The sequence below is a fragment of the Agelaius phoeniceus genome, chromosome 18 (assembly GCF_051311805.1).
Source record: "Agelaius phoeniceus isolate bAgePho1 chromosome 18, bAgePho1.hap1, whole genome shotgun sequence".
In the NCBI taxonomy this organism is placed as follows: Eukaryota; Metazoa; Chordata; class Aves; order Passeriformes; family Icteridae; genus Agelaius; species Agelaius phoeniceus.
In genome coordinates, this window is record NC_135282.1 from 14,269,301 (window position 1) to 14,296,127 (window position 26,827).

At 44.8% G+C, this 26,827-nt stretch overlaps 1 protein-coding gene across 5 annotated transcripts in view; it reads left to right on the forward strand.

Annotated features, from left to right (window-relative positions):
• MORC2 (MORC family CW-type zinc finger 2) overlaps positions 1 to 19,724 on the forward strand; it is a 48,006-nt gene extending 28,282 nt beyond the window's left edge. For 4 of the 5 annotated variants that reach the window (XM_054645726.2, XM_077188062.1, XM_054645730.2 and 1 more), the window contains 16 exons: positions 1,584 to 1,666; positions 2,513 to 2,598; positions 5,508 to 5,648; positions 6,078 to 6,232; positions 6,360 to 6,488; positions 7,753 to 7,858; positions 12,925 to 13,057; positions 13,481 to 13,555; positions 13,668 to 14,042; positions 14,462 to 14,602; positions 14,716 to 14,770; positions 15,539 to 15,680; positions 16,006 to 16,197; positions 16,292 to 16,385; positions 17,755 to 17,943; positions 18,807 to 19,724. In XM_054645726.2, the coding sequence (XP_054501701.1) occupies positions 1,584 to 1,666; positions 2,513 to 2,598; positions 5,508 to 5,648; positions 6,078 to 6,232; positions 6,360 to 6,488; positions 7,753 to 7,858; positions 12,925 to 13,057; positions 13,481 to 13,555; positions 13,668 to 14,042; positions 14,462 to 14,602; positions 14,716 to 14,770; positions 15,539 to 15,680; positions 16,006 to 16,197; positions 16,292 to 16,385; positions 17,755 to 17,943; positions 18,807 to 18,875 (2,165 nt within the window). In that variant the 3' untranslated portion in view covers positions 18,876 to 19,724. Of the gene's footprint in view, positions 1 to 1,583; positions 1,667 to 2,512; positions 2,599 to 5,507; positions 5,649 to 6,077; positions 6,233 to 6,359; positions 6,489 to 7,752; positions 7,859 to 12,924; positions 13,058 to 13,480; positions 13,556 to 13,667; positions 14,043 to 14,461; positions 14,603 to 14,715; positions 14,771 to 15,538; positions 15,681 to 16,005; positions 16,198 to 16,291; positions 16,409 to 17,754; positions 17,944 to 18,806 lie in introns of all 5 variants that reach the window. The other variant, XR_013184688.1, reaches the window with a different exon arrangement.
• Positions 19,725 to 26,827: the final 7,103 nt, after the last annotated feature.

Below are 26,827 nucleotides of genomic sequence, written 5' to 3' on the forward strand. Positions count from 1 at the left end.
CTGACCTCAGACTGTTACTTGAAGATTGGAGCACACATGGAGCCTCCAGGACTAAAACATGCTCGGAGTATTATCCTCTGGGGCCTAAATCTTTACTTGTAGGAAAATAGATTTTATCTGTAGCACCAAGCTTTTTTGTTCTCCTGCTGGTAGAAATTATTAATTTCTCATGGTCTCCAGTACTCCAGAGGGATCATCAGGAATGATTTGCAGTTTGCTCTTTTAAACCCAGGAGTACATTGTGACAAATGGTGGGTCTCAGCTGAGCAAACAGCAGTTCCAGAATGCCAGAGATACCTGCCTACAAGGAATGTGTTGGAATCAGTCAGATTGAGAGATTGCTGAGTCTCTGAAAATAGCTTATGAGCTTGTGGAATCAAAACAGGATAACCAAAAATAGCTGGATAGGGAAGATGTATGAGTAGCAGAGAGGGGGTGCAGGTATTGTTTGCCTTGGCGTGAGCTATGCCATCCCTCAGCATGCACCCTTTGTATTGCCAAATTACAGAATCACAGGAGGGGATCTTAAAGCTCATTTTGTCTAAAGTCTCCCTGAAGCCTTCTCCAGGCTGAACACTCCCAGCTCTCCCAGCTTGGCTCCAGAGCAGAGGTGCTGCAACCCTTGGAGCATCTCCATGGCCTCCTCTAGACGCTCTCCAGCAGCTCCAGGTTCTTCCTGTGCTGGGCCCCAGGGCTAGAGGCAGCTCTGCAAGTGGGGTCTCACCTGGACAGGGCACAGGGGCAGGATCTCCCCCTCCCCTGCTGCACATGCTGTGGGATCAGCCCAGGGCATGGAAAGTTTCTGGGGGCCAGAGCAAACAGCTGGGACAGGTCCAGCTCTCATCCACCGGCACCCCTAATTCTTTCTTACTCAGGACTGCTCTCAGTCCATTCTCCTTGCAGAAACTTAGGTTTATTGAATGAATCTTAAGTAATACCAGGGTGATATGTGCCTATCATCAGCATTCCTGTTTGTCTAGGAGAGAGGCAAAAAAGGGAGTTCCTTTTACATGGTAAGTTTCTTGCATGCAAGGATCACGTGCAGGGTAGGTTTTCCAAATGCTGGGTCCTATGTAACGTGTAGCACGGATTTGTCGTTTTTCCAGGCAAAATTTAGCAATTATTAGAGATAAAAGCATTTCTGAGAGTAGTCCTTTCCCTTAATCTTTGCAAGAAAATTACTTCTTTGGAACTCCTTTTCAAGCCTGAACTTAGTCTTGGTTTTGTGAGAACCTTTCTCTGAATCACATTACCAAGCAGAGCAGGCAGGGCCACAGGCATTCTTAGAGACTTTCCAGTTCCTTGTTGTCTTCCTCACAGATCCTTCCTTCAAATGTGCTTTTGCACAGTTTATCCCTACTGTTGTGCCAGTGTTGACTGGGACCTCTGAGCATGTTTAAGATGCCATGTCAGTGGGACCCTCTCATGTAAGGTTTGATTTTTGTACATTTTTGTGTTTCCTTTGTACCCTTGTACACATCAGTGCAGCAAAGGCTCTCTGGAATTGCTCTCTTTGGGTGAATGCCTGATGGTGTCTGTCTGTACCAAATGGCTGACAGCATCCTTGTCCCTGTATGTTTCAGCGGAAGAGAAGGCTCGCGAGGCGGAGAGCAAAGCCCGTGCCCTCGAGTTACGCCTTGGAGGGGATCTCACGCGGGAGTCTAGGGTGAGCCTTGTGCTTTTAGCAGCATGTTGTGTTTTGAGCACCAAGGGGTGTTCGGAGCACTGGTGGTGGAGCGATGCTGACTGGGCAGCACCCCATGGCAGCATGCTGTGTGCTGGTTAAGCAGGTGGTGGCTCCAGTCAGCAGTGAACTTCCAGCAACATTTAGCCATCTCCATGGCTTCATCACCACTGGATGTGTTTCACCATCTTCACATGATGTGCAGCCCAAGTGAGAAGTGTGTTGGCATTCCCCTGCCTACACACTCAATATATCCTGCGTGAGAAGGTGACCTCCTGACTCCAGGTGCTGTTTGCTGACAGCCTCTGTGGAAGTGGCCCGGGGAACAGAACTAGAGCTATGGGCTTTTTGGCTGTTCCCTGCTGCCTGTGCAGCTGTCTCCGCGGCATTTGGGCCGGGGCTTTTGGAGAGGGCCTCTTTGCTTCCTTCCAGTGGGACTGTGGCTTTGAGGGGCAAGGCTGAGCCCTGGCGCCAGGAGTTGGGAGGAGGGCTGGCAGGGGCACCAGAAGGTCAGCAAGCAGCACCAGTTTAAAATCATTGAGCTTCCTATTGGTATGTCATGGAAACAATAGCATCCAAGTGCCCTGGATGTGTCCTTGTGCTCCATTGCCACTGTTTTCAATTTCCTTAATCCTCTTTTTACATTTTCCTCCAAACAACCTAGCATAAGTTTGCCCTACTTCTGGAGTCACACTGGTTGTCACTGTCTACCAGTTGTGACTTATTTACACTTAAAACATTTCTCAGCTCTTCCTGAAAGAGCAGAAAATCATAAATGGAGTGAATTTTATGAATTTCCCAGCTTGAGCATGCAATGCCTGTTTGCAGGTGACATTGCGTCAGGTCCAGAACTCGGCCATCACCCTACGGCGGGAGGCTGACGTCAAGAAAAGGATTAAGGATGCAAAGCAGCGGTGAGTGCAGGGGCTTCGAAACTCTGGAGTACCTAGGCTGTTTGCTCCAGGTGCTCATATAGCTCTCCTGTTTTGCATGTATTTTTGGTTCAGCTCAAAGCTTAAATATCCATGGGCATCTTATATGCCTGGGCTGTTACACTGAGCTGGGGCACTATTCTGGTTACCTCTGGCATTCCCCTCTCACCTGCTGAAAGACATGGTGGGTCTCTGGATTGGGTTGTTGGCTGTAAATATTTAACTGGTTTTCACATCAGTTTTTTTCAGTCTTGCTTTTTCACTTGCAGATGAGATTCAGGCTGATGAACAAATGTTCACAAGTTACAATGAAACAGCTTTAGGAATTTTAGGCATGCTTTCTAAAAAAAGCTGAGTTTTGGTGTAGTCGGTGCTGTGAAATCCCAAGGCATTCCTCTAGCTTAGCTCTGGTGGCACTTAACTTTGGTTTTTGATGTACTCACAGGAATATTTCACTCTTCATATACGTTTGTTTTGCATTTCTCAAATGAAGTGAAAACCAGAAACAAATGCTCTTAAAACACATGCTGAGTTTGAGGAAGTTGGGGGTTTGGATACAGAACGTCTCCATTCCCTATGTGTATGCATGCCCATTTACATGGCTGCCTGGGTCAGAACTATCGCAGACTTGTTGCCAGAGGTAGATCTAGTGCATCTTAAGTGCTGAAAAGAAAGAAATAAATACAGCTTTAATTTAAAAGTGCTAGAGCTAGGATCTGAATGATACAGAAGCTTGTGAGAGAACCTGTTTCCTTCAGCTTCCACATACTTTTCCATCTACACCTTTGTTCTTTAATTCTTGGGTTTGGTGACATTAGTGTGCAATGAAAAATTTGTGAATAGTCTTCTGCCCTTCCTGCCCATGGGCAAAATACTTCTTCCTGTTGCTAAGCTGACCAGCAAAAAGCCACTCTGGGCAGGTACATGGCTTTCCCTGTGTCCCTGCGTTCGTCGCTGGTGATCAGAAGCAGATCAGAGGATTATGCTTTTCTACAGCATTGTACTTCATTCAGAAAACCAAAAAAAAAATCCTGAAAGATGTGTATAATAGGCACATTAGCTTCTATACTAAGCAATCCCTGTTGTCTTTTGGAAAATTCTTGAGTTACAGAGGATGTCCTAGGACAGTTTTCTGCTGTTTCCCTGATGCTGGGTGCATCAATGAAAGAAGTGCTTTCAGGTTTCCAAAGGCTGTGTAAGATCAGGTTGGCTCTGAATCCAGACAGTAGGACAGGTACTAAATTTCTAGTAATTAAATCCCTGGCTTTTGACCCACCACTTCATTTTCCATGGTTTGGATGATAATTTTACTTCCTGTCCTCTCTGATAAAAATGAAATGTCCTTTTTGTTTTGTAGGTGAGTACATGCTATTTCTTGAAGTATAAGGCTCTACATTTTTTTCCAGAAGTTAGAAAAAGAAAATTAATCCCTGAGATGGGTGTTTTGCTGCACTTGCTCATGCTCTTGAATCGTGGTTTTCTACAACAGTGAGCTGAGACCAACAGGTCACATTCCAGCCCAGCAGCTGGCAGTGTTCAAAACCCCTCTTGGCAAAGGTTTAGATTTGAAATTACTGAAAGCTGCTATTTCAGGTGTCTTCCTAGTAATGTACTACAGTCACCAGTCTTAAATGAAGCTGTGTCACAGGGTACCATTGCATCTGTGTGAGAGATGATGGCCTTAAACAAAAAATGAATATGAATTTTATTTATTTTTGGTATTTATTTTGAAAAGTTTCACCATTAAGACAGACTCAGATCTCATATCTGCAGGTGATCATTGTGTAGGGTTCACGCATGCATGGTTCAAGTCTTCCTAATATTTGATATTAGTAGACAGTCAACTGAACATTTTAAGGAATTCCACTATCTTCAGCTAACCATTTAAGCAGAAGTCAAATTCCTCATTACGATAAGGTACATAACTGCAAAGGACTTGATGGGGGCTGGTGGGGAATATAAAGCAGGTCAAAATTGAGAGGGATGGGCAGGACCATGGTATAGGCTATGCCTTGCAGTAGTTACTGGTTTAGACCTCACATTTGAGGATGCCTTCATACTGAGGCTGAGTATCCTTCTTATGAAAAATCCTCAGCGTGGGTATCAGGGAAGCTGTGGAACCTGATTAATTTAGTATGTTGAAGAGCAGGACTTGTTTGTGAGACACAGGGATTTTGTTTGATTTATAGCACAAAGAGATCAAAATCTCAAGGCTTTTGGCCTTAATGGAGATAGAATTCCTGGTAACCAAAGATTCAGATTGGGAAATCCTTGTGGGCTCACAAACATATTCGAGGCCAACTTTTCTTGGAGTCATCTGCTGCATAGATAAGGGAGAAATCATGCAAATTGATATCCTGACATTCCAGAAAAAAAGAGCTCTGCTTGGGCTGTATGTTGTATCCTCCAGATTTTGAACTCAAGGAGCAGCCTTGTGAAATTTGGAATTAGGAGAACTTTCTAGAATCAGAATATCAAGACTGTAGTTTTGTATTGAAATCTGAATTTCCATGCTTTATCTAGAAAGGGATATACAGCTGGAAAATACAAACCAAAATAGCATGAGAAAGGACCAGTCTGGATGCAACAGCACTCTCATAAAATTAATTCACTGAATAAAAACATCTGAAGTAAAAACCAGAATCTGTTTTGAAGGAGAAAACATATTCAAACAAAAAATTCTCTGTCCAGCCTAAATTAGTATTTGTATTGCAAAGTTTTTGTATTTTGTTCATATTCAGTTGTAATGCTCTTTCAGCAAATGTTTTGTATTTTTCAGAAGTAGCAGTTGAATGCTCAAGGGTGTTGGCCTTCCATACCCTCTCTCTAACACCAGCAGATAGTATGTTTTATTTCCAGCATCCCTAGAGGCTCTGTTTTGTCCTCTACAGGGCACTGAAGGAGCCCAAGGAGCTGAATTTTATCTTTGGGGTGAACATTGAGCAGCGCGAGCTGGACGGCATGTTCATTTATAACTGCAGTCGGCTGATCAAGATGTATGAGAAGGTGGGCCCACAGCTGGAGGGTGGCATGTGAGTCCTGCAGATTTTTCTGCAATCTTTGCTTAAGCTTGGCACATTTTTCTGTATCTGACTTAGGCTGTGCAATAACCATGTTTTGCATTAATCATTCTTCATGAGCCTGAGGCCTGCTCATTTTGTCAGCCTTCAGTTTGCATTCTGACAAATAAATTATATTTAGTACTGCCTCATATTTTCCTGGTTTCTTGATAGAGAATTCTTGACACAAATTTTAAACATCCCTGCAGCAGTATGAGGAGCTTGGTATTTGGTGCTAATGAGTGCTGGTAGTACTAGTGCCTCATTCCAGAGACAGGCAAAATAGGTCTTGACAGCAAGTACAAATATTTGAGCCCGTCTTACATTTTGCGTGACAGTTCATGTTGCCAGCCTGTCGGTTTAATCTGTGTCCTTCTGTGTCACTCTGTGTCCCTCTTCCAGGGCATGCGGAGGAGTGGTAGGCGTGGTGGATGTGCCCTATTTGGTTCTGGAGCCAACCCATAATAAACAAGACTTTGCTGATGCCAAGGAGTATCGACACTTGCTGAAGGCCATGGGAGAGCATTTGGCTCAGTATTGGAAGGATGTTGCAATAGGTAGTGAAGCTTCACAATTACCAGAGTCTGGAAGGAGAAATTTGGGTGGCTGAAGGTCAGCCAAAAGTGCAGATGGTGATTTTGTGATAATGGCTCCATATTGAGCAGAATATGGTTTGTTTTCCAGCCCAGAGAGGTATCATCAAGTTCTGGGATGAATTTGGTTATTTATCAGCAAACTGGAACCAGCCTCCGTCTAGTGAACTGCGTTACAAGCGCAGGAGAGCCATGGAGATCCCCACCACAATTCAGTGCGGTGCGTCTGATCCAGCTGCTTCTCTCTGGGGAAGGGGGGAACACTCCTGGCTGCAGATGGGGACAGTTAAATGCATAGGAGATTTGGGATGGACTATCATCCCTTCCTAGGACCTGTCTCCTCTGCAGTTTGCCTTTGTCTGCACTGAGTGGTATTCTGTGACAGCCAGGCATAAAGCTCCTTTCCTGCACAGTTTGCTAGTTCACTAACTGATCTTCACAGCTGATCTTCTGACAGAGCAGGGTAGGTATGGCCAGTAGCAGTGTTGAGAGCAGGCTTAGAAATGTCATATGAACTGGAACTCACCAAAGGCACCCATCCCAGTACCAGAATAAGATCTGAAACATCCTCACAGGCAATGGGAAGTGGCCAAGTAATTTGTACCCTGATGCACTGGCCTGCACTGTGTCAGCACAGAGGGAACCTTTTGCAGTTCCCTTGGAGTTTAATGCAAGTTCTCTTCTGTGCACCTCTAAACAGCTCTGGCTAAGCCCTTGTTAGAGTAATGGGAAGCTCCACACCATCACTTTGTCACCTGGTAGAGGGACACCAAACTCCCTTATTTTCTCCCTGGGACTTGAGGATGTGGTTGTAGGAAGGAATGTGAGGCCATTCTTGTGGAATTATTTGTTAGGCTCTTCTGCCTTGATGGTTGTCTCAGTCTTTTCATGGTTCTTTTGAAGGGGGAGGGACTTTTTTCTCCTTCTTCTTGTCTTCCCTTGTTGATATCCTTCCAGAGCCTGATTTAAGGACATTTGGATTTTCTTGGCAGAACTTGATTTTGTGAAGCTGTTGGTTTCCTGGTAGGCTGGCAATACTCTGGAAGACAAATTTGTGTTCCTGGTTCATCAAAAATTTAGTAGATTTTTTTTTAAGTGGATATGTCTGTGATTTGTGTTACTTTGGTATCGTTGAGAGACAGCCTGACTGCTGGGCAGAGCTGTGATGTCTGGACTGGCTGTTCAATTCAGTTTGTATATGTCATAGTTGCAGCAGGAGTGTGAGGTTCTCTGGTGTTGGTTGGTGCCAGGCTTCATTGTATTCTTGTTAGGTAGGATTGTCTTTGAGGGTTTCATTCAAGTGTTTTGTGAGCACAAATAAATAATTGACTCAATATATTCTGTGACTGTCTCACTTTTTTAGCCACTAGTCTTACTGTTGTTGGATACACTTTGGTGTGGTACTTGGGCATTAAATGGGCTACAGGAAAAAATGATGTGTATCAGGCTGTGTATTTCTGACTTGCAAAGTGTCTGTCTGACAGATGTCTGTCTGAAGTGGCGGACTCTCCCATTCCAGCTGAGCTCGGTGGAGAAGAACTACCCTGACACCTGGGTGTGCTCCATGAACCCTGATCCTGAACAAGACAGGTAAGAATCAGTTAATATTAAGATTTTTCTGCAAGGTGCTTTATCTGCACATTTGGAGCTTTTTTCTGGTCCTCTGTTCTTTGAAAACAGTTGGAGGGATACTGTACCTTTAAGTTGTGCTCACAGTCTGAGAAAAGGCAGCAATGGCAATTGTATAGGGAGCTGAATGCTGGGTGGGCATTTGCAATGTGCAAATTGCAGAGGACATCCTCAGGAAGTGACAGGTGATACCAAACTGGGAGGAGCAGCTGACAAGCCAGGCAGTCACAGATCCCTCCAGAGGGACTTGGAGGTTGCAGAAATGGGCCAGTAGAAGCCTATCCTGACATTCAACTAGGAAAATGCAAAGTCCTGTCCTTGGGGAGGACAGCCCCAGCACTGGTGTGTGCTGTCCATCCCAGAGCTGATCAGGCTCAGGGCATTCTCATCAATGTATAGAAACATATAAAGGCAGGTTGCAAAAAGCACAGAGCCTGGCTCTTCCCAGTGGTGCCTAGTGCCAGGACCAGACACCAGGAGCACAAACTGGAATGCTGGAGGGTCCCTCTGCACATCAGAAACACTTTTTTCCCTGTGAGGGTGACCAAATCCTGGCCCAGGTTTCTCAGGGAGATTGTGCAGTCTCTATCCTTGGAGATATTCCAAGATGTGGTCCTGAGCTCCTGGTCCTGGGTGGCCCTGCCTGAGCAGGGTGGAGCCAGGTAGACCCCAGAGCTGTCTCTAGCCTGTCAACCAAGTGATACGGTGAAATTTGAATCATTGGTTGTTTTTCTGCACTGGCACCAGAAACACTATTATAGATTTAGATTATATTAGTTTTGTCATGGGCAGGATAGATGGCAGCTGGAGAACTGTCATGCTGCAGGCTGGGAGTTAGGTGAGTTCAGGGGGGCTTCGCAATTGCCTTTATTGCTCCTACTGCTCCCACCCATCAGACACCAAACTGCAGCAATTACACATGGTTGGGATGAACCTAGGACGGACATTTTGCATGCTTGAGGAAGCAGCACAGTGGTTCATTTTCCAGTGATGTGTGTTACAGTCACAAAATGTAGGTAGAATGTAGTCATTTATTTGAGTGAGGAAAATGATTGCTTTAGGTTGCTTCTCTGTGGAAAGCAGCACTGCTGGAAGCCAGTTCTTGTCTGTATTCTGTAAGGAAGGGAAGCTGCTTCTCTGTAAGTCAGGTCCCTTGGCTCGGGGCTTAAAGACAAAGGGGATGAATCCAGGCAGTAACTTTTGATTGGAATAAAAAATTTAACATCTATGGCTGAAAATATTACAGAATATTGATGCTATTTCAAAGTATTGACTTTCTGACTTCTTCCTTTTGGTACCTCCCAGTGGAGAATACCTGTGCTGACTTCTCTGTTTGCTCCATATGTATGTAGAGCTCCTGCTGTAGAGCTCTGAGGAGTGTGGCAGTGCTGAGGATGTTCCTGGACAAAATGTTGGGGCAGGGCTGAGCCTGGAACCTAAGGGGCTGGCACATCCCCAGCCCTTCAGCTGGAAGGAGTAGCAAGGTTCAGAAGATGTTGCTTGTAGACACACAGAAACACAGACAGACCGTGTATGTACGTACATCCAGTAACACAGATAGCACAAGTGGGCATGTGCAGTGCTCCCACAGACCACACCAGCAGCTTCATCCTTTTCCCTCTTGGCTCGTCAGGATGAAGGATCACTAGTGGAAATACTCATGTCCATACCTGGCCTTCAGATCCCGTGCCTCTGGTTACTTCCACTGGGATAGATTGGCCCTGAGGCCTGCAGTCCCAGGGGGGAGGTGTACAGACCTCCTTCTGTGTTTACACATAGCGCACACACACTCCAGACCTCCCAGTGTCTCACACTGGGGATCTCTCTGTCTTGATTGGATCAGGATCCTTGCTCTTCCCCATGTGCTTTCTGCCTAGAGACACCCACAGTTCCACCTACACCCCTATACCCATCTCCATCAGCTGTGAGACTCACCCATGTCTCCAGTGATCAGCTCCTGAGGGTCACCCTTAGACATCCCCTCCCTTGCTCCCAGGTAGCCTCCTGGTTGGCTCCTCTGGCCTGACATTCCCGTGGCTCATATTCATTCACTTGCCTGTAGTCACAGCAGCTGGTGGCACTCAGGCCCATGAGTCACTGGGACCAGTGGTCCCTCTCCAGCTGCTGACACTTGCACCCCAGTACAGAGGCCCTCGCCTAGGAAAGGGGAAGACGTGGAGGTTAGTACACAGAGGTACTGACCAGCCAAAGGTTTATGTACAACTGGCCCTTGTTATAGTGTATTCTTCCCATATTTGTTCTTCCCAAATAATCTCAGTCCTTTCCTTTACTTGCTTTTGGTCCAAAAGATGTTTCAGAGGGCTGCCCCCATTGACCAGACACCAGAGCTGAGGCAGCCGTAGGACAGTCTTGGCAGGACCCCAAAAGGGGTTTCTGTTCCTCTGAACAGATTTGCATTCCACAATTCCCAAAAAGCCCAGTTCACATCCCCTGAGCTGCCTTTGGGCCACTGGGCTTGTGGAAATGGACCCTAGATGGGCTGGTAGCTTCTGGGATGGCCTGAGGGTAGCCATGGAAGGGTGTTATTCAGGTCCCCTCACCTGCCATTATATTTGTGCACTTCTGTCTGCAGAAGTGGGGGTCTTTGTTGTATCACCTACCAGGAACTTGATTTACTGATGAAAGAATTCAGATCTTTTATTTGCAATACCTTGAAAATTGGGGGTGTGTGGGTGGGGCTGCTTTTCACATTGAGGTGTTGTTTGGAGTGAGTCCGAGTACCTCCACAGTGCATGCTGTGCCATCCTACATCCCCTGTGCAGGAAGCTGGGAAAGGGCAGGTGGGGCACTTGGCACTGGTGAGCCAAACTTCTGGTCATTTTAGCTTCAAAAGGGGTCTCAGGAGTCTTACTCTGGGAGAATAAATAACTCCAGGACATTTCTTGATTAAGTAGGCTTACATGTGCTTTCCAGCAGCAAGTGCAGTTGTGTCCTTTACATGAAGTAGAAGTTTCTCCAGCACTCCTCTGGCTTTTGGCTGGAGCACATTCCAAGTGCTGCACTGTTGAGTCCTTGTGCAGAGTTTGGACACCTTCATATCTGTGTCCTGACTATTACAGGTATTTGTAGTGTCTGAAGGATGACAGGATTTGAGAAGCACATGGGTGGCATCCTCAAGCTTGTGTACTGTGAGGCTCTGTGCAGGGTCTCATCCAGCCAAATTGGAAATGATGTAATGTCAGAGCAATGTCAGGTGTTGAAGACTCTCCTGGCATCAGAGGTCATATGGTAGTTTTGGCTGCCTCAGCAAAGTGTCTACTATTGGCACTGAGCTGTTCCCTGCCCTTCTGGTTTGTCCACCTACACTTTAGTGGCTGCTTGTGGCATGGTGTTCCAGATCATGGGAGCTGAATGCCCTTCTCAATCTGTGTCATGGGAAGCAGTCACTCCCTCCAGTGCCACTGTCTCTGTTGAGGTCAGCACCAGGTGCCACTATCACTCACCTTTGTTACAGAGAAGGCAGTGTCCCTGTTTCACACTGTGAAATAATGTCAGGCTTGCTTGCCTCTATTCTCCTATCTGATATCCAGTTGGATCCCAAATGTCGTTTGGATGGGTGGCTGAAGCACCAGCTGAAGATGATTGTGTGTCTCAAAGTTCCTTGAGCATTATCAGAGTCTTGGTTTTAGTCCATTCTGACTTCCAAGATGATACATTTGTTCTGATTTGCTGCCTCCAGTGATGCAGTCTCTGGGTTTGGATGCCATGAGTAGTCTGAATTTTTCTTGTCACAGAACTCAAGGTGCTTTTGTTCTTTACTGTGCTGTAAGACATAGCTTGGCAATGCTTCCAGCCTTGCCATGAGCTGGAAGATGCATTTCTGTGCTGGGAAACCTGTTTATGGTGCCACTTGTTCAGTTTTATCTTTGGGAACTGCAGGTTTCTGTCACGGGCAGTCATTTTGCAGTGACGACATACACTTTCTTAGCCGAAGAAGTAACCACTCTATGGAAAGTGCTTCAGCAGGAGAGAGGCTGATGTAGGAACTGCTGCTTGTGCTCCTTCTCACTCACAAAGCTGATCAGAATGTATCTGATAGATAGCGATCTTGATAGAATCATCTCTCCCCAGCTTCTTGGAGCTTTGAGTGTTCTACAGTGAGAGCAGGGTTCTCCCTTTACTTATAAGACTTACATCTTCAGGTTACCAGCTTGGTTCCAGTATCTGGTCCAGTGAGATCTGCTGCATCTCTTGTGTTGTAAAAGGGCCGTGCTGCTTTCCTGGCTCAAATCATTCTTCCATGACTTTACCCCAGCAGTGCTGATCCTCGTCTGTCTTTCTATGATTGTTTGGTGATAGGAGATGAGCCTGGGCTCAGTCCCCTCTTCCTTCTCTGGCAGTGCTCCTGCTGGCCAGCTGCTCATCCAGCACTTCAAAGGTGATGCCAGTGCATTTGAGAGAGTACTTCCTGCCTCTCTTTTCCTTCTCTCTCAAGGACACTTCCAGGATTCTGCACCTGAAAGGACCTGGGAGAGTAGGATACTCACCACTGTTGTCGGCCATGAAAGCAAAGGACAAAGCAAATAGCTACAGCATATTGCAAAGGACACTGCCTGACCTTCAATGGCAAGGCAGAAGGCATCTGAGACTGGAAGGCTTGTGGTAATGTCTTAGTCATGGGTTTCTGGTACTGTGCTTTCCTTTATGAAGGGAAAAAAGTAGGTAGAAAGAAGAACTGATATAAGGAAATAAGCTGATAGGAAGGAAAATTGCTGAAAAAGTCTGGAGTACAGATGCAGTACAGAAGCTGTCACAACTGTCACAGTTCCTGGGCTCTGAATTGGTGATTTCCAGCATAAATGCCTTTTTATTAGCAACTATGCTTTTGATGCTTAATTTGTATCTCTTTTCCAAGATGAAAATCACTGCTTTTGAGACTGTGACTACTGCAGAAAAGCAGGTGGCTTTCCTGCTGCCTTTGGAATGGTATGTTGGGATAATCCTGCATGAGATGATTCAGGTTCTGCTGTCCTTGGTGAGGTTGTCTTGCATTCCCTCCATTCTAGATGTGAGGCTGCAGAGCAGAAGCAGAAGGTACCACTGGGAACTCTAAAAAAAGACTTGAAATCAAATGAGGAAAAGCAGAAACAACTGACAGAGAAAATCCGCCAGCAGCAGAAAAAGCTGGAAGCTCTGCAGGTGAGTCTGGAGGTCTTCAGCTAAGCAGAGCAGGTGTGATGGACTTCTCTGTGCAAAGGGCTGCTGCTGAGTCTGAAACCATCTATGGTCCTTCATAGGGCTGCGGCTGTTGTAACAATAAAAATTGATCATCTCATCTTGCATTTAATTTTCTGTTGGGAAAATGGAAATGACAGATGAAGGAATGTCTCTTGAAGAACACAAAACACACCATATAATTGTTGGGTTTAGCCTGGAAAACTGCTGGGATGGGTTCAGGCAGCCCCTGGCAGCTTGTAAACGTGAACTTTCTGATCTGTTTTTGTTGTTGTTGTTGTGTTTTGTTTGGTTTTGGGTTTTTGAGTTGTTGGTTGGTTGATTTTGTTTTTGGGGTTTTTTTTTTCTTTCTTTTAATTTTTCTTTTTTTGTTGTTGTTTTTTGTAGAAGACCACTCCAATTCTATCTCAGGCTGACTTAAAGAAACTACCTCTGGAAGTGACTACACGGCCTTCAAGGGAGGTAAATGGGATCCTGCTGTAGGCTTTTTACTCTTATGTGCTTCCTTAGCTGTTCTGAACAGCAGTTCCCCACCCTTCTACCCTTCCTCTCTCTCTACCCTCCTTTGTTTCAGCACACCCGAACTCAGCGCCCACGATCTCCTCCTTTGCCTGATGTAATCAAGAATGCTCCCAGCAGGCCACCAGGATCTTCACCTCCTCACAAGTCCTGCACTCAGCTGAAAAAAAGTTCTTCAGATCGTCCAAATACCAGCTCCCCCAAGCTAGCCAGCATGCTCTTCAAGGAGGAGGCCAGCACTTCCAGGACACACCATCACACTGTGACAGCTGGGAAGTCTAACAGCACTTTAAAAACTCTTGCCAAGCCAGGTGCAAGCATGAAGTCTCTCTCTGGCCAACAGAGCCCCAAAAGCTCACGTGAGACACCCAATCCAAAAGCAGCCAAGGTGCCAGCAGTAAGGAAATCTGCCTCTGGCAGATGTTTACAGGTAAGAATCAATGGGATGAAACCCCTCAGCTCCTCACCCACTGTCCTGTAAGCCTGTCTGTTCTGTATTGTGATATGTGCACTGTGGGCACTGCACAGGACAAGAGAACTTCTACTTTGCTCTTGGGTTAGGGTGCCATTTACACTCCTTGAGAAGACTGGTCTCATCTCTTTCCTATTAGACCAGATTGTTTCCCCAGGGAAAAAAAAAGTGCATGGAGTGGTGGGGTGAGTGTTTGCATGATGATATACCACCTCTAAAACCTTCCAGAAAAGCTCATTAACTACCAAATTAAATACTGAATGTTGGGTTTTTTTCTGGGGGGTTGGTTTTTATTTTTTTTTTTTAACTTGGCTGCAAGAAGGTTTTGGTTGGAAGCAGGCTGGAATTAATAGCTAGAGCTTGTTTGCTTCCTTCAGGCCTCCAACACTCGAAAGAGGGCCTTGAACATCACAGAGGATGGGTCTGAGGAGGAGGGTGAGCCCAAAAAGGAGAGGACAAAACGAGGAAAATTTTTGGCAGTGAAAGAAGAGAAGGATTCCAATGAGGTGGTGGTGGAGGTAAGAGTGTACTGGTGGAGGTAAGAGCGTGCTGGTTTCCCCAGCAGAAGATATTTGTCAGGTGTTTATAATCTTGATGGGAGGTGACTAATTTGGGCTCTCTCTGCTCCCAGCTCACAGACAGTGCTGGAGAGGAAGAGTTGTTGGAACTGAAGAAAGCACAGAAAGGTGAGAAATAAGCCCTTGGGCTACCAGTATCTGACATAAAAAAGAACTGTTGTACCAGTTAAATGTGTGCTTTCATTAATTAGATTTTAAAATAAAAAATAGTGTAGATTTGAATTCCAAACCCCAAGATTACTCTAACTTGCATGAAAAATTTTGGCTGAGAACCCTTTGATTAGACCAGTGGCAATTGTGGCATGGAAAGGTCTGTGATTGATGGTTATATCATGTCGTCAGCAGTGGGGCTGGGCTGCAGGGTGTAGCTGATGGCATGTTCACCTATCCTGAGTGGATCATGCAGCCATGCCAGCTGGAAAATGCTCAGAACTCTATCCAGATCTGCACTGCTGTGAGAAAAGAGTGACTGGGAGACCCCAGGAAAGGTGATAGCTGGGATGGTACTGCACCATCTGCCAGAGCAGGGCATCTTTTCAGCATGCTTCCAGGGAGCTGTCTGGAAAGTGGCCCACTAGGGACACGTGGCAAATTGTCCTAGAGCCCATCATGAGACTATAAAGCCAATGTCAAACAGCTTGGAGTACAGGAGAAACCTTCCATCTGGAATTGCCAGCTCATTTCCATGCATCTTCATGTTTCTCAGCAGGAGCTGACCTGTGTGCCCATTGTGTTTTGATGGTGTCTGTACTGCTTGAGGGCATTGTCACAGATTCAGGTGTGCTCCCTGCTGAGGTGCCTGAATCTCTAGAGCCCCTGTAGAATGTGCTTTCCAGCAGCTGAATGTTTACAAACACCTTTGCTTCCCCCTCACAGATAAGGGGCTGCACGTGGAAGTGCGTGTGAACAAGGAATGGTTCACAGGCCGTGTCACAGCTGTGGAAAGGATCAGGCATGCAATCCGGTGGAAGGTGAAGTTTGATTATGTCCCTACAGACACCACACCAAGGGATCGCTGGTAACTATCTAGAGCTACTGAATTTTGGAGGCTTGGGGTTTTTTTTGGGAGGAAGGGCCTGTTTTATTGCCATAGATCCTGAAGACAAATATGCTGTTGTCATGTCAGGAAACATGTGAGGTCAAGACTGTCCAGGGCTACATAAGGAATGGGCATGACAGACTCCATCAGTCTGTCACTCTGATGCCTGCCCTGGAGGCAGCTGTTGTGTGTGTAGAGGTCTGTTTGACACTTGGGTGCAGGTTCTGATGAAACCGTTAACCATGTTTCAGGTATGTCCAATGTAAAAAAAGATTCCTGACATTCCCTTAATACTTTTTCTCAGGGTAGAGAAGGGCAGTGAGGATGTAAGGCTTATGAAGCCTCCCTCTCCTGAGTACCAGGCTCCAGACACACAGCAGGAAGAGGAGGTGGTCATGGCTGAACCTTCTACCTCGGATTGCATCAGAATCGAGCCTGACACCACTGGTCCCAGCAGCAGCCAAGAAACAGTTGACTTACTAGTCCAGATCCTTCGGTGGGTTCACTGCAGATCTTGTGAGCTCTGCAGTCTGATTGCTTCAGTCTGTTAAACTCCCAGCTCTGGCTTTGCATTTTGTTTTCCTGCACAGGAATTGTTTGCGATACTTCTTGCCTCCAAGTTTTCCAATCTCCAAGAATGAGCTGAGTTCCATGAGCTCAGAAGGGTTGTTGGCATTTCCCTTGGTGAGTTCAGTACTTCTAGAAAAGTAAGTTTATGTATTTTCCCCACACATATTCCATTCTTATGGCAAATGTGCATCTTGCTAATGCAGGCGTGCACTCTTGAAAAAATAATTTGGATCCTTGGCAGACTAACATAGCTGAGGAAAAGAATGAGAGCTCTGAGAGATGCCTTGAGTCTTGTAAGAGTTGTCTGAGGATTTTTTTAATTACCATGCATATGTGTGGGAATGCTGTTGGCTGCTACTATCTTCAATTCTTAACCATTGCTATTAAACTTCTAAAAAAGAGAGACCAGATTACAGGTTTGTAGAAGCAAGAGGTAGACATATCTGCTTGTTTTGCTCCCAGCCTTATAACTTATCTGGAGACAATCTTAAAAATTATAAATAATAACAAATAATTATCCCCAGATTCACAGAATATTCTGAATTGGAAGGAAGCCACAAGGATCATTGAGTCCAACTCTTAGGTAAATGGCCCATACAGGGTTTGAGCCCACATTAGTGTGGATTCAATCCACTTTATATTTACTTTAGTGTGAGAGAACATTGAAGTAAACCCCTTCCCACTTCCCTAGGAGAACAGGTTGACTGCTAGCAAGTCAGCTGCACACCATAAGACTTTTGACTTCTGTTTATTAGAGGACAGGTGGGACTGAGCTTCCACCAGCAGCCTGGTACTGGGGAGGAATGTTACCTGGTACCAGTGCTGGCTGCAATGCAGGGCAAGGGAACTGGCCTCTCTTACTTTTTCCTTCTCCAACATACCACCAAGAGAGACCTTTCCAAGGAGGCACATGTAAAAAGCCACCTGAAGATGAGCACATGACCAAAGCTTGTTCTGTTTTGCACTTCCAGACTCAAAGTGTGGGTATTGGCAGTCTCGTCTCCTCCCCTTCTCTTAACTCAGGCATCTGCTGGAGTTACTATTCCTGCTTCTTCTATAGGACACCTTGGTTGTGTCTGGGGCTTTTGGTTAGTGTAGCTGTCCCTACCTTGCAGTGGGAGGCTATGATGTCTGGGTGATCTGTACCAAGGATACTTACAATTTACAGGGGATGTCAGGCCTGCAGCATACCTGTGGGTTCATGCTTTTTAAAGTACACTGCACCCTTAATCTAAATTCAAGCAGCTTTGGGGGAAGTTCTGGTATTGGAAGAATGTGAAAAGCTGTGTGAATTCTGTGCTGGCTGCTGTAGGCAAATCAGATGTAAATACGAGCATGGGCAGAGTGTGCAGGGGCACACTTCAGGGAGGATTTGATCATGGGGGCCAGGGGTTTGGATCTTCTACAGCCTGTGAATGCTCATGTTTTTGTTGATGCTTGATGCTTTCTCTTAATGTGACATCTTGTGTTTTGCCTACTACAGAAAGAATATTTTAAGCAGTATGAGGTGGGTCTGCAGAACCTGTGCAATTCATATCAGACACGTGCCGATGCCCGGGCCAAAGCCTCTGAGGAAAACCTCCGGAACTTAGAAAGGAAGCTGAGGGAAACAGAGGAGAAACTGCAGAAGTTGAGGACTAATATCATGGCCCTTCTGCAGAAAGTGCAGGAGGTGGGTGAGGAGTAGCAGCAAACCCTGAGCTGTCTCAGAGTAGCCACCTAGCTCATCCCCTCCAAGCATTACAAGTGTTTCACTCCAGTGTCTCACTGGGCTCCAACTTCCTCAGATTGGAACAGCTTGGCTGTCACTGCCCACACTTGGGATCCAGGCCCTAAGAGTCTGATGTGTGTTAATTCTCACATGAGAATGATTTCTCATGGTGTTTATGTTATGCACAGATTCTGTTTGTTCTCTACCGTGAGGCTGCTTGAGAATTTCCCCAGGCATAGGCAGTGCTCATCAGGGAGTTTTTGCCACATTCCTGTGCAGATTCTGAACTCCACATATAGAAACACAAGCCTTTAAACAAACAACATGAAAAAGTGTTGAAAGTGTTGTGGTGAAATGGATATATTAGTTATACGATTAAATTAAAATAGAAAATATATAATTAAAACATTTAAATAAATAAACTCTAAACTAAAAAACTTCTTTAATAAAATCAGGATCAACCTGGAAAGGCTACTGAAAGCATCTGAAAGCACTTTCACCCTGTTAGGAAAATGTGTTAAATCTTAAAGAACCCCAACCAAATCTGCCTTGACCAAAATCAGTACAGTAAATCCATCACTTGAGTGTGTTGTTTGAGCATCAGGTGCTGGTGGGTTTCCTGTGTTGTCTTTCAGATGCTGACAGGGAAAGCTAGGGGTGCTGTCACTGCAAGCTGTCAGCAGCTGGAGGGTGCTGGAGGTTGGAGCATAGAGGTTGAGCAGGCCAGATGTAACAGAGGGTGCTAAGCTGCTCTGGCTCCTCTTTTCTTGTGCTGTTCCTCAGTATTCACTTCTCACTGGTATTCCTTGTTGCTTTGGTTTCAGGACATTGATATTAATACAGATGATGAACTGGATGCATATATTGAGGACTTGATCATGAAAGGTGACTGAGCATCTCCAGCACAAGTCGTGGAGAAGTGCAGAAGAGCTGGCTGCTGTAAAGGGAGATGTGGATCTCTGTGCAGGTGGACTGAGGCAGCTGATGAGGAGAGAGTTTTTTAGACAGTGCTCATGTTGGTGTACAACTTGTTCCTGTGACTGTACATGAGAAACATTTGTGCTGTTGGCAGGAAAATTTTTAACTTTGTAGTTCTCTGAATCTCTTCCTTTTGTTTATAAATATTTATTTTTAAAAGAAATGGGAACTGTGCCTGTTACAATGGCTGTTTTTGTGATGTAGAAATGTGACTACCGCTTTTGCAACTCAAGTGTATTCATATGCTAAACCTGGGAGCTCGGAGCACCCTGCTTAGCTTACTGGTTCTCCAGCAAGAACCTGGCAGTAATTAAAAAATAATTTTAAGCCTTGAGTTGTGGCAGAGGGGATTAGGCTTTTTTTGTGGAAGATACTGAACTTGAGGTAGAGAAAGCCAAGCCATGAATTAGAGCTATAGAAAGGAGATGTCCTTGAATGAGTGTGAGTAGAGGGGATGGAACGTTGATGGAACTCGGAAATTTGGCACTGGCACCTGCAGTGAGCTTCCTGGACAGGAGGTTGCTGCAAGTGGGCGAAACTGCCACTGTGGTAATAGCCAAGAGGCTGAGGTCCTTCTAGAAGAGGATCACCCCTGGACTGCTCACAGTGGGCTGTGAGCATCAGAGGAAGAATGCTGGCGTTCGGGTTCTCTGCTTGCAGTCACTTTATCGCTCACTTCTGCTGCTGTTTCTTTGAGACATAATTACAGCATCAGAAGAACTCCTCATCCACCTGACAATAAAGTGACCCCTGTTCTATTTTCACTCCCTCAGTTTTGTGTTGCTTTGCTCAATTTGCTCTACCAGGTAATTTTATTATTAGAGATTTCTAATTATTAGAAGAGGCTATTTGGAGCCTTCAGAGCCCTACACCACTGATTGGCATCTGGCTCTGTGCCTGCAGCAAGGAAAATACCTCTCCCTTATCCTTCAGCTGCAGCCAACTCCTGGTGAGCCACTTGTGGCCAAGGGGACTTGGTCAGAGTTTGTCAGCTGGCCAGCAGCTTTGCAGGCCTGCTAGGACAGTGTCTGTGGACTCATGTTCGGAAACTGGAGTCCCCTGCAAGCCAGATGGTTGTAAACATGGTGTAAAGCAAGAGGTACCCACTATCAGGGATGTCAGGTGGAATGGACCCTGGGGATTGACACCTGGATGTGTAATAGACGTCTTGCAGCAAACCCTTCTAAATTAAATATCTGTTGCACCAAAAATCTTTGCTACTAATTGTTTATAGTCCTGAAGAACTCCCAAGTTTCTACACACCACAGAAGAGGGAGAAGGCTTTTGCTTATTACCTGAATTCCAGGTGCTTATCACAGCACATGGTGAGACTGCTTCCATCCAGAATTTGGGCCTGACATCCCACAATAAATAAAGGTAAGGAGTATTCCCCTCTTCTCATACACCCTCCTGCACAAAGGGGCAGCATTCCTTAAGCAAAGAAACAGGCTCCACCAGTCTCCATTTCCTCACACATACTGGAGATTTATTAGTTGTGATGATACACTGCAGTTTCTGATGAAAATAATCCAGAGAAGATGCATTTTTTATTAAGATGAAAGAAGTCTCTGTCCTTCCCAGGAGACAGCAGACATTCTAAAGAAGGAGATTTTGTTATATTGCAGTTCAGAGCTGTTGCTGCACACAGCCTTTAATTTCTGACACCCAGAGGGCGCCAGGATGGGGCTAATAGTTCTCGAGCTTCCTGGCACAGTTTGATTTCCTACTTCTCCCATGTTAGGAAAGTGCAGTTGTTTTGAGGTTTGGTCTTTTTCCCCTCTTTTCTGTGGAACTTCTCATTTCCAATTTTAACTCTTGTTTTTTAATGCATTTAATTTTTTTGATCTTCTACCAAGGTTTTTTGCTAGGAAGAGAAAGCCAAGAACTTTGGTGCCAGTATAATAGATTTTTCATTCTTAAACCCTTTTGGACAATGCTCTGCAGCTGCTTTTTTCTTTTTCTTGATTTTGTTTCTGTAAATTTTTTAAGCAAGTCTCTGTGTAACATCCGGTTTTAGTAACACCTCTAAAACCCATAGGCTCAGAATGCCTCCAGAGGGAATCCAAACTCCTGGCTCCATGTGGGGTATACTCCACAGCTTTATCAAGTGGTTCAGGGCATTTTCCTGTTGAGCTCTTAAAATCAAGGGTAGAGACTAACCCACAGCTCTGCACCACACACCACTCCTATGGGTGTTCTTCCCTGGTATCACACACAGATGTCCCTATCACATCTTGAAGGTCGTTCCAGCTGCCATCAAAAACCTGTCCCCTGCCTGTAACCCTGTCACGACACCTCCCTCCTGCATTTAAGCCTCTTGATGCCTCAGATGTTCCCCTAAGTCTTCCTCTTCATTTCAGCTGTTTCTTACAGCAGAAATACTAAGGGCATGAGTTTAATTTTGCACGACATTCCCCTCCCCCTCTCTATGGCCAGCTTAATCCCTTGTTTATACATTCCATAGTTGAAATTTCTTCCAGAGCTGTCAGCTGGATACTTCATGCCAGCTTACTTCTTGTGGGGAGGTTGCATTTTTCCTTCAAGCTCTCTGCCACATTCCCTTTGCATCTGCTTCTGAGAGCAGCAGGAACAGCAGATGGCTGACGTTCTTGCCTGCAGGAAAGTAAAGATGAGGGTCACTCATGAGAGAAACCAGGGGAATCTGGGAAATTTGCCAATTCTTGATAGTTGCTGTGGACTAAAATGCTGTGGAAATGGAGGATGTCCTGGCATGCACAGCTCTGCAGAGGTGTAAAGTAACACTGATCTTTTTTGGATGGAGAACGCTGACGGGTGTGCGTGTTCATTGCCCCTAAGAGTTCCTCAGTGCCCAGAGTTGCTTCTTAGCAAGGAAATGAGGAGGAACTGTGTGGTTCCTGTCCTTTTGGAGCACTTCTTGAAGCACTTTTTGTGTCTCAACCAGAGCTTTCACCTTGTCTTGGTTTGAAAAGTAGGTGTCTGCCTTGGTGTCTGCCAAGGAAGGCAGGAACATCCCTTGGAATGGAGACTATAACCCCCTTCCCTAGGAATTATTTTAACTTTGAAATTAAGGTGCTTTTGGGCAAAGATTTGGGAAAAGGAATAGCAGCTCTTTCCTAGAATGCATACCAAGGCAAACAGACAACAACTGCGACATTACCAACACCCAGAGCCAGAGACTCAGTCCCAGCCATTTCCCCTCAGGTGCAGTTCCGGGCACAGCCGGCAGGGGCGCTGCTGGTTCCGGGCAGGGCAGGGGCGATGATTCCCCCGCGCCCGCAGGGGGCGCTGTGGCGCGGGCTCGGTCATTTCTCTCACGTAATGGTGGACATGCTGGTGGAAGGGTTGGGAAAAGGGCTTGCTCCACAAACCTCCAGGGGCAGCCAATCCCAGTGCCTCATCAGGAACCTTGGAAGTGGCAAGCTGAAACGGCAGGAACGAGCTTACCTGAGATAGCAAGCAAGAGTCAGCTGTTGCAGGAGCTGCGGTTTGTCCTGACAGGCAGGCAGTGTGGGGTTACAGTCTTGCAAAAAACCCCTGGAGCAGTAGCAGAGGCACAGCAGGAGCTGAGCAGCAGCAGACTGGCTCCCAAACTGGGCCCAGAGAGGCTCCCTTGGAGAGGGAAGGGGCTGAGGGATCCCGGCGTTTCCCCTGAGGCACCTCAGCAGATGGTGAAGGATCCTGTATTTGCTGAGGAAGGGTGCTAAAAATAAGGTCTCAGTGCAACAGCTGCTCTTACAAGCAGAGCTCCACTCACGGTAGGATGCAGCAGGAGACTGAGCACCGTGCTGGTCACAAATTCTTCCCACAGTGACCGAAGCCTCTTTCCCCTCCGAAAGCTGAGAGAGCAAGAGAGGTAGGAGCTGCACCCAAACCCATTTTCCCCAGCCCAGTTTTCTCGGTATCTCTGGCCCTCTGAGAGAAACGCTCTTGGAGTAGAGGGTAAGAGAAATGCAGCTAGGTGCCCTCCCCCTCAAGCTTGGCAACTTCTTTGGTCTCTCTTAAGTACCAATCATATTTTCTTAGAGACAGATGGGACAAAATTCCATTATAGAAAGAAACAAAAGGAAAAAATACTAAACCCAAACACTCCCCCATTAAAGACGCAAGCAATTGCCGTCACACAGAGCAGCTCCTGTGAGTACTGGTCTCAGTTTGGACACAAATTCTGGGAGAAAAATGCTCTAAAATTACTGTTTTTCTCCAAAGAGAGGGCTTCAATTGATACGTGGAGAGAGACTCTAAAACTCAAAGACAAAATGAATTTTAAAGTAGGTATGTTTTTATTTGGCCAGATGCATGGGGATATTGCTACAAAGACATGCGTACTCCTTGTACAGACACAGTTTTCTTTTATCCCCTTGAACGTTACACATGCATCATGTTTCAGAATAGATTATTTCCTGGCTCCCCTCCCTCTCTACTTTGTATGCTAATCATATCTGTCCTTTGCTGGTGTGCAGTTGTCTCTGGTGGTCGTCTTGGGGTCTCAGGGGTCATAAGGGATGAAGTAAAGTTGTCTTCCTCAGGACTGACTTCTTGACCTGCTGCCTTGCACATGCTTACTGATCTTTTGGCCACTGTTCAAGCCTGGCCAAATCTGAGTCCAGATTCATCTGATTTCAGGGGCTCAAGGAGCCTTGTTATCTCAGTATCCTTGCATACTGTATCCTGTTCTTGATAGACATCCTTCTCCTAATCAGGCATCCTTACATTCTTTCTTGCTGTTTTGCACATATTCCTTTCCTGTATTCCTTTTCTTTCTCACACAAATGACATTGCTTAAGGATGCAGCAAATATTAAGCAATGTCCACCATCTATGTCCCTATTCTTAATGAATACCTTCTAATTTCTGTGATTAATATATATCCTCTAGTTTCTGACTCCATGCTTCAGTCCCCCCTTTTTAATAAAGTAGTAAATTCTTTTACTTAGTATGTTATGAATAAGAAGCTTGACTAGGCCAATATTCAAGCAGCAATCAATTTATTATTAATATGGTAAAGTATGAGCAATACAGCACTGGGTACAGTGGGGGAGGTTTTCCCTCCAACTGCACACCGATAATTGATGGTTACAGGTATTTATAGGGGTACTCATCAGTTTTTTCAACAGTTTCTATTTCCAAATTATTACATCACAATTCTATACACTATTGTGATTTTAATTTCTCAGAATGTATTTTCAAAGGAGTATCCCCAGATGGTGATGGTCCAGTTTCTGAAAGAAGAAAGATGAATCCCATCTGGTGGAGTCCAGCTCCCCAGATGTGTCCACCTTTTAATTGCAGAGACTATAAATCTCATAACAATGATGTCTAGCTTCCCTTTGGTCAAAACCATAAATCCTTGATTGGATTGGTTCATCTTCCTTTCTCAAACTGTTTTTCACTGCTTCGATAAGGCGTGAGATAAGCATATTTCCTATATATATTCTAAAGCTATAGTTTCAAGGATACAAGTAATATTCTAAAATTATACTTCAAAAGGTTATTATTGCAGAGCTTTTTATGGATTAAATGCAAGCAAAAAGCAACAACCTTAACACTTTAATTCCAATGCTCCTAAATCAACCAGGGTTAATTGCAAACAAAATATAGGTTCAAAGGCCTTTTTCCATGCTTTATTTTCATCAGTTATTATTAGAATTCACAACTATCCCATTGTCGATGTCCGCACATTTCGCATTCACAAGTACACACTTCGCTTGTTTGTACCTGACGCGAAACACAGCTTTGCATCTCACAAGTATAAATTCCAATCCTCATGGTATGTGTCTTCTAATGCTTTGCCATGTACTTGGGATAAAGAGGTTAATATTGCTATTTGTTGTAACAGTCTCCAATTCCAAATAAGTATTACAAAAGACAGTGTTAAACTTTTACCAATTAGTAAAACAATGATGGGGTGACATAATGTATTTAGGATCCCAGTTGCAGTTGGCAACCATCTGAAAAATGAACCCCACCAATTGTGACTTGCATCTTGTTTTTCTCTTTGCAGAACCTTGTTTATTTCCTTTGCGTCACAATGGACAGTAATTAAAGTTTTCTCTCCAGTTTTCTGAATGTCCTTTAGAATTTTGACAAGGTCCTGATGCTTAATTAATTTTCGTGAGGTTCGTTGTAGTAGGTGTGGGTGACAACCTGTGATACATTGTAGTGTCGGACTTAATTAGCTGGTGAGATACAACTGGTGCCAAATTCAGAAATTCACACCCTAAAATTTTAACAAAGTTACAAAGACAAAGGTTAAAATGACTATCACTGAGCAAAGTTCATCGCTCTTGTCTATTTTTATAAAACTGCATGCAGTTCTCAAACACACACAACCTTGACCAATATATACAAGCACAGTTCTTTGACTAGTATTCAGATTAATTTCAAAAAGACAAACACCCTGTTCAGTATCAAGACATATATCTTGAGCATTGATTGTGTTACTCTCACAAATGAACCCCTGTGGTTCCCAGGTAATGCAAGTTTCTAGATTCACAGTTTGCCATTTTTCATTTTCTCTTCATGCCCATGTCCTGTGTTCTGAAGGGTAGAGCACTCATTTAGTCCTAATGCTCTAATAGAATGAATAACATAAACTGTGGCGTTGTGTACGGTAAGCACAAAATCATTAGCTATGTTATCACTTGAGTCACAGGTGAAGTTTAGTAAAGTCCACCAAGATTGAAATTTCTTCTCAAAATCCATAGCATAGTCCCAAGCAGCTTTTCGAATCTCAATCGGAAAAGCTCCTTCGCTTCCTTTCTCTTATAATTGAAGCAGCTGTTGGTTGCAACCATAATTGTGTCTGTATACAACTAAAAGCCAGAGGCACATTATCTTGAACCATAGCAAGTGCATCTATAATTAATCCATGCTCTTGGTCTTCCGCTTTTTTCAAACTTGGTAATATTTTCAAAACCTGCCACTAACTGGTTCCCAATGCTAACAAAGTTGACTCTAAGGGTTGTTTTAATTTTGTTATATCGCTTGTTGCATTGGCCAATTTATTCACTTATATTTCTGAATCAATTGCATTTAAAACTTCCAGCCCTGTCCCTAATATTCCAGTCAGATCTCTTCACATTCTGCCTCTGGTATATGCCTGCTTTTGCAACAGTGTCGGCCAGCTCTCAAAGGATGTCTTTAGGAAAGAAGAGCAGGCTGGTTGAATTTCAGAGATGTTAGTTTGCATTAGTAATTCGACATACTTTAGAGATGATTCTGGATTCAACAACTGCTGTTGGCCTGTCTTCCTTATTACATATGGGCCGATTTTGTAAATTTTGGGTTCAGGCCTAGGTGGTGTGATTTGGGTTTGGGCTGGGGTAATGGGATCAACAGTGGCATTTATTTTAAATTTCAAGGTGAGCCCAGTAGTATCGTGGGCCCAGAGACAAACCACCTCAATGGTCTGTACTAAGGTAAAGTTATACCAACAGTCTAATTCACTTGAATGACTACAAACCTCCTGGTGTTTGCCTGTGGGAGAGGTTGAAACACTAATTTGGATTGCTCTCTTATGATCTGTTCCATTAATCCTTTGACTCCCTATCCTGATTTCCTCTCCTATAATCCCTTGAAGTGACCATAACCTTTATCTTTGCCACTCTTGCCTTCAATATACTTGGTTTTTGTGCATGACTACAGTTGACAGGTTTAGATTTTTTAAATCAGAATATTCTCCCATGGATCCAGTATATCCAGTAAAAGCTTGGGACCAAGGCCACTCAGCATTATCCTGGCTAGAGGTATTTTCTAGTTCTAGGATTGTAATTATGGTTACTAACTGTCCTGGTTTATGGCAAATTTGGGAGAAAACCTCCAAACGGGCCCCCCCTAGAAAGCAAGCTCACATGGCCCCTCCCCCCAGATTGTTTGGAAAGAATTTC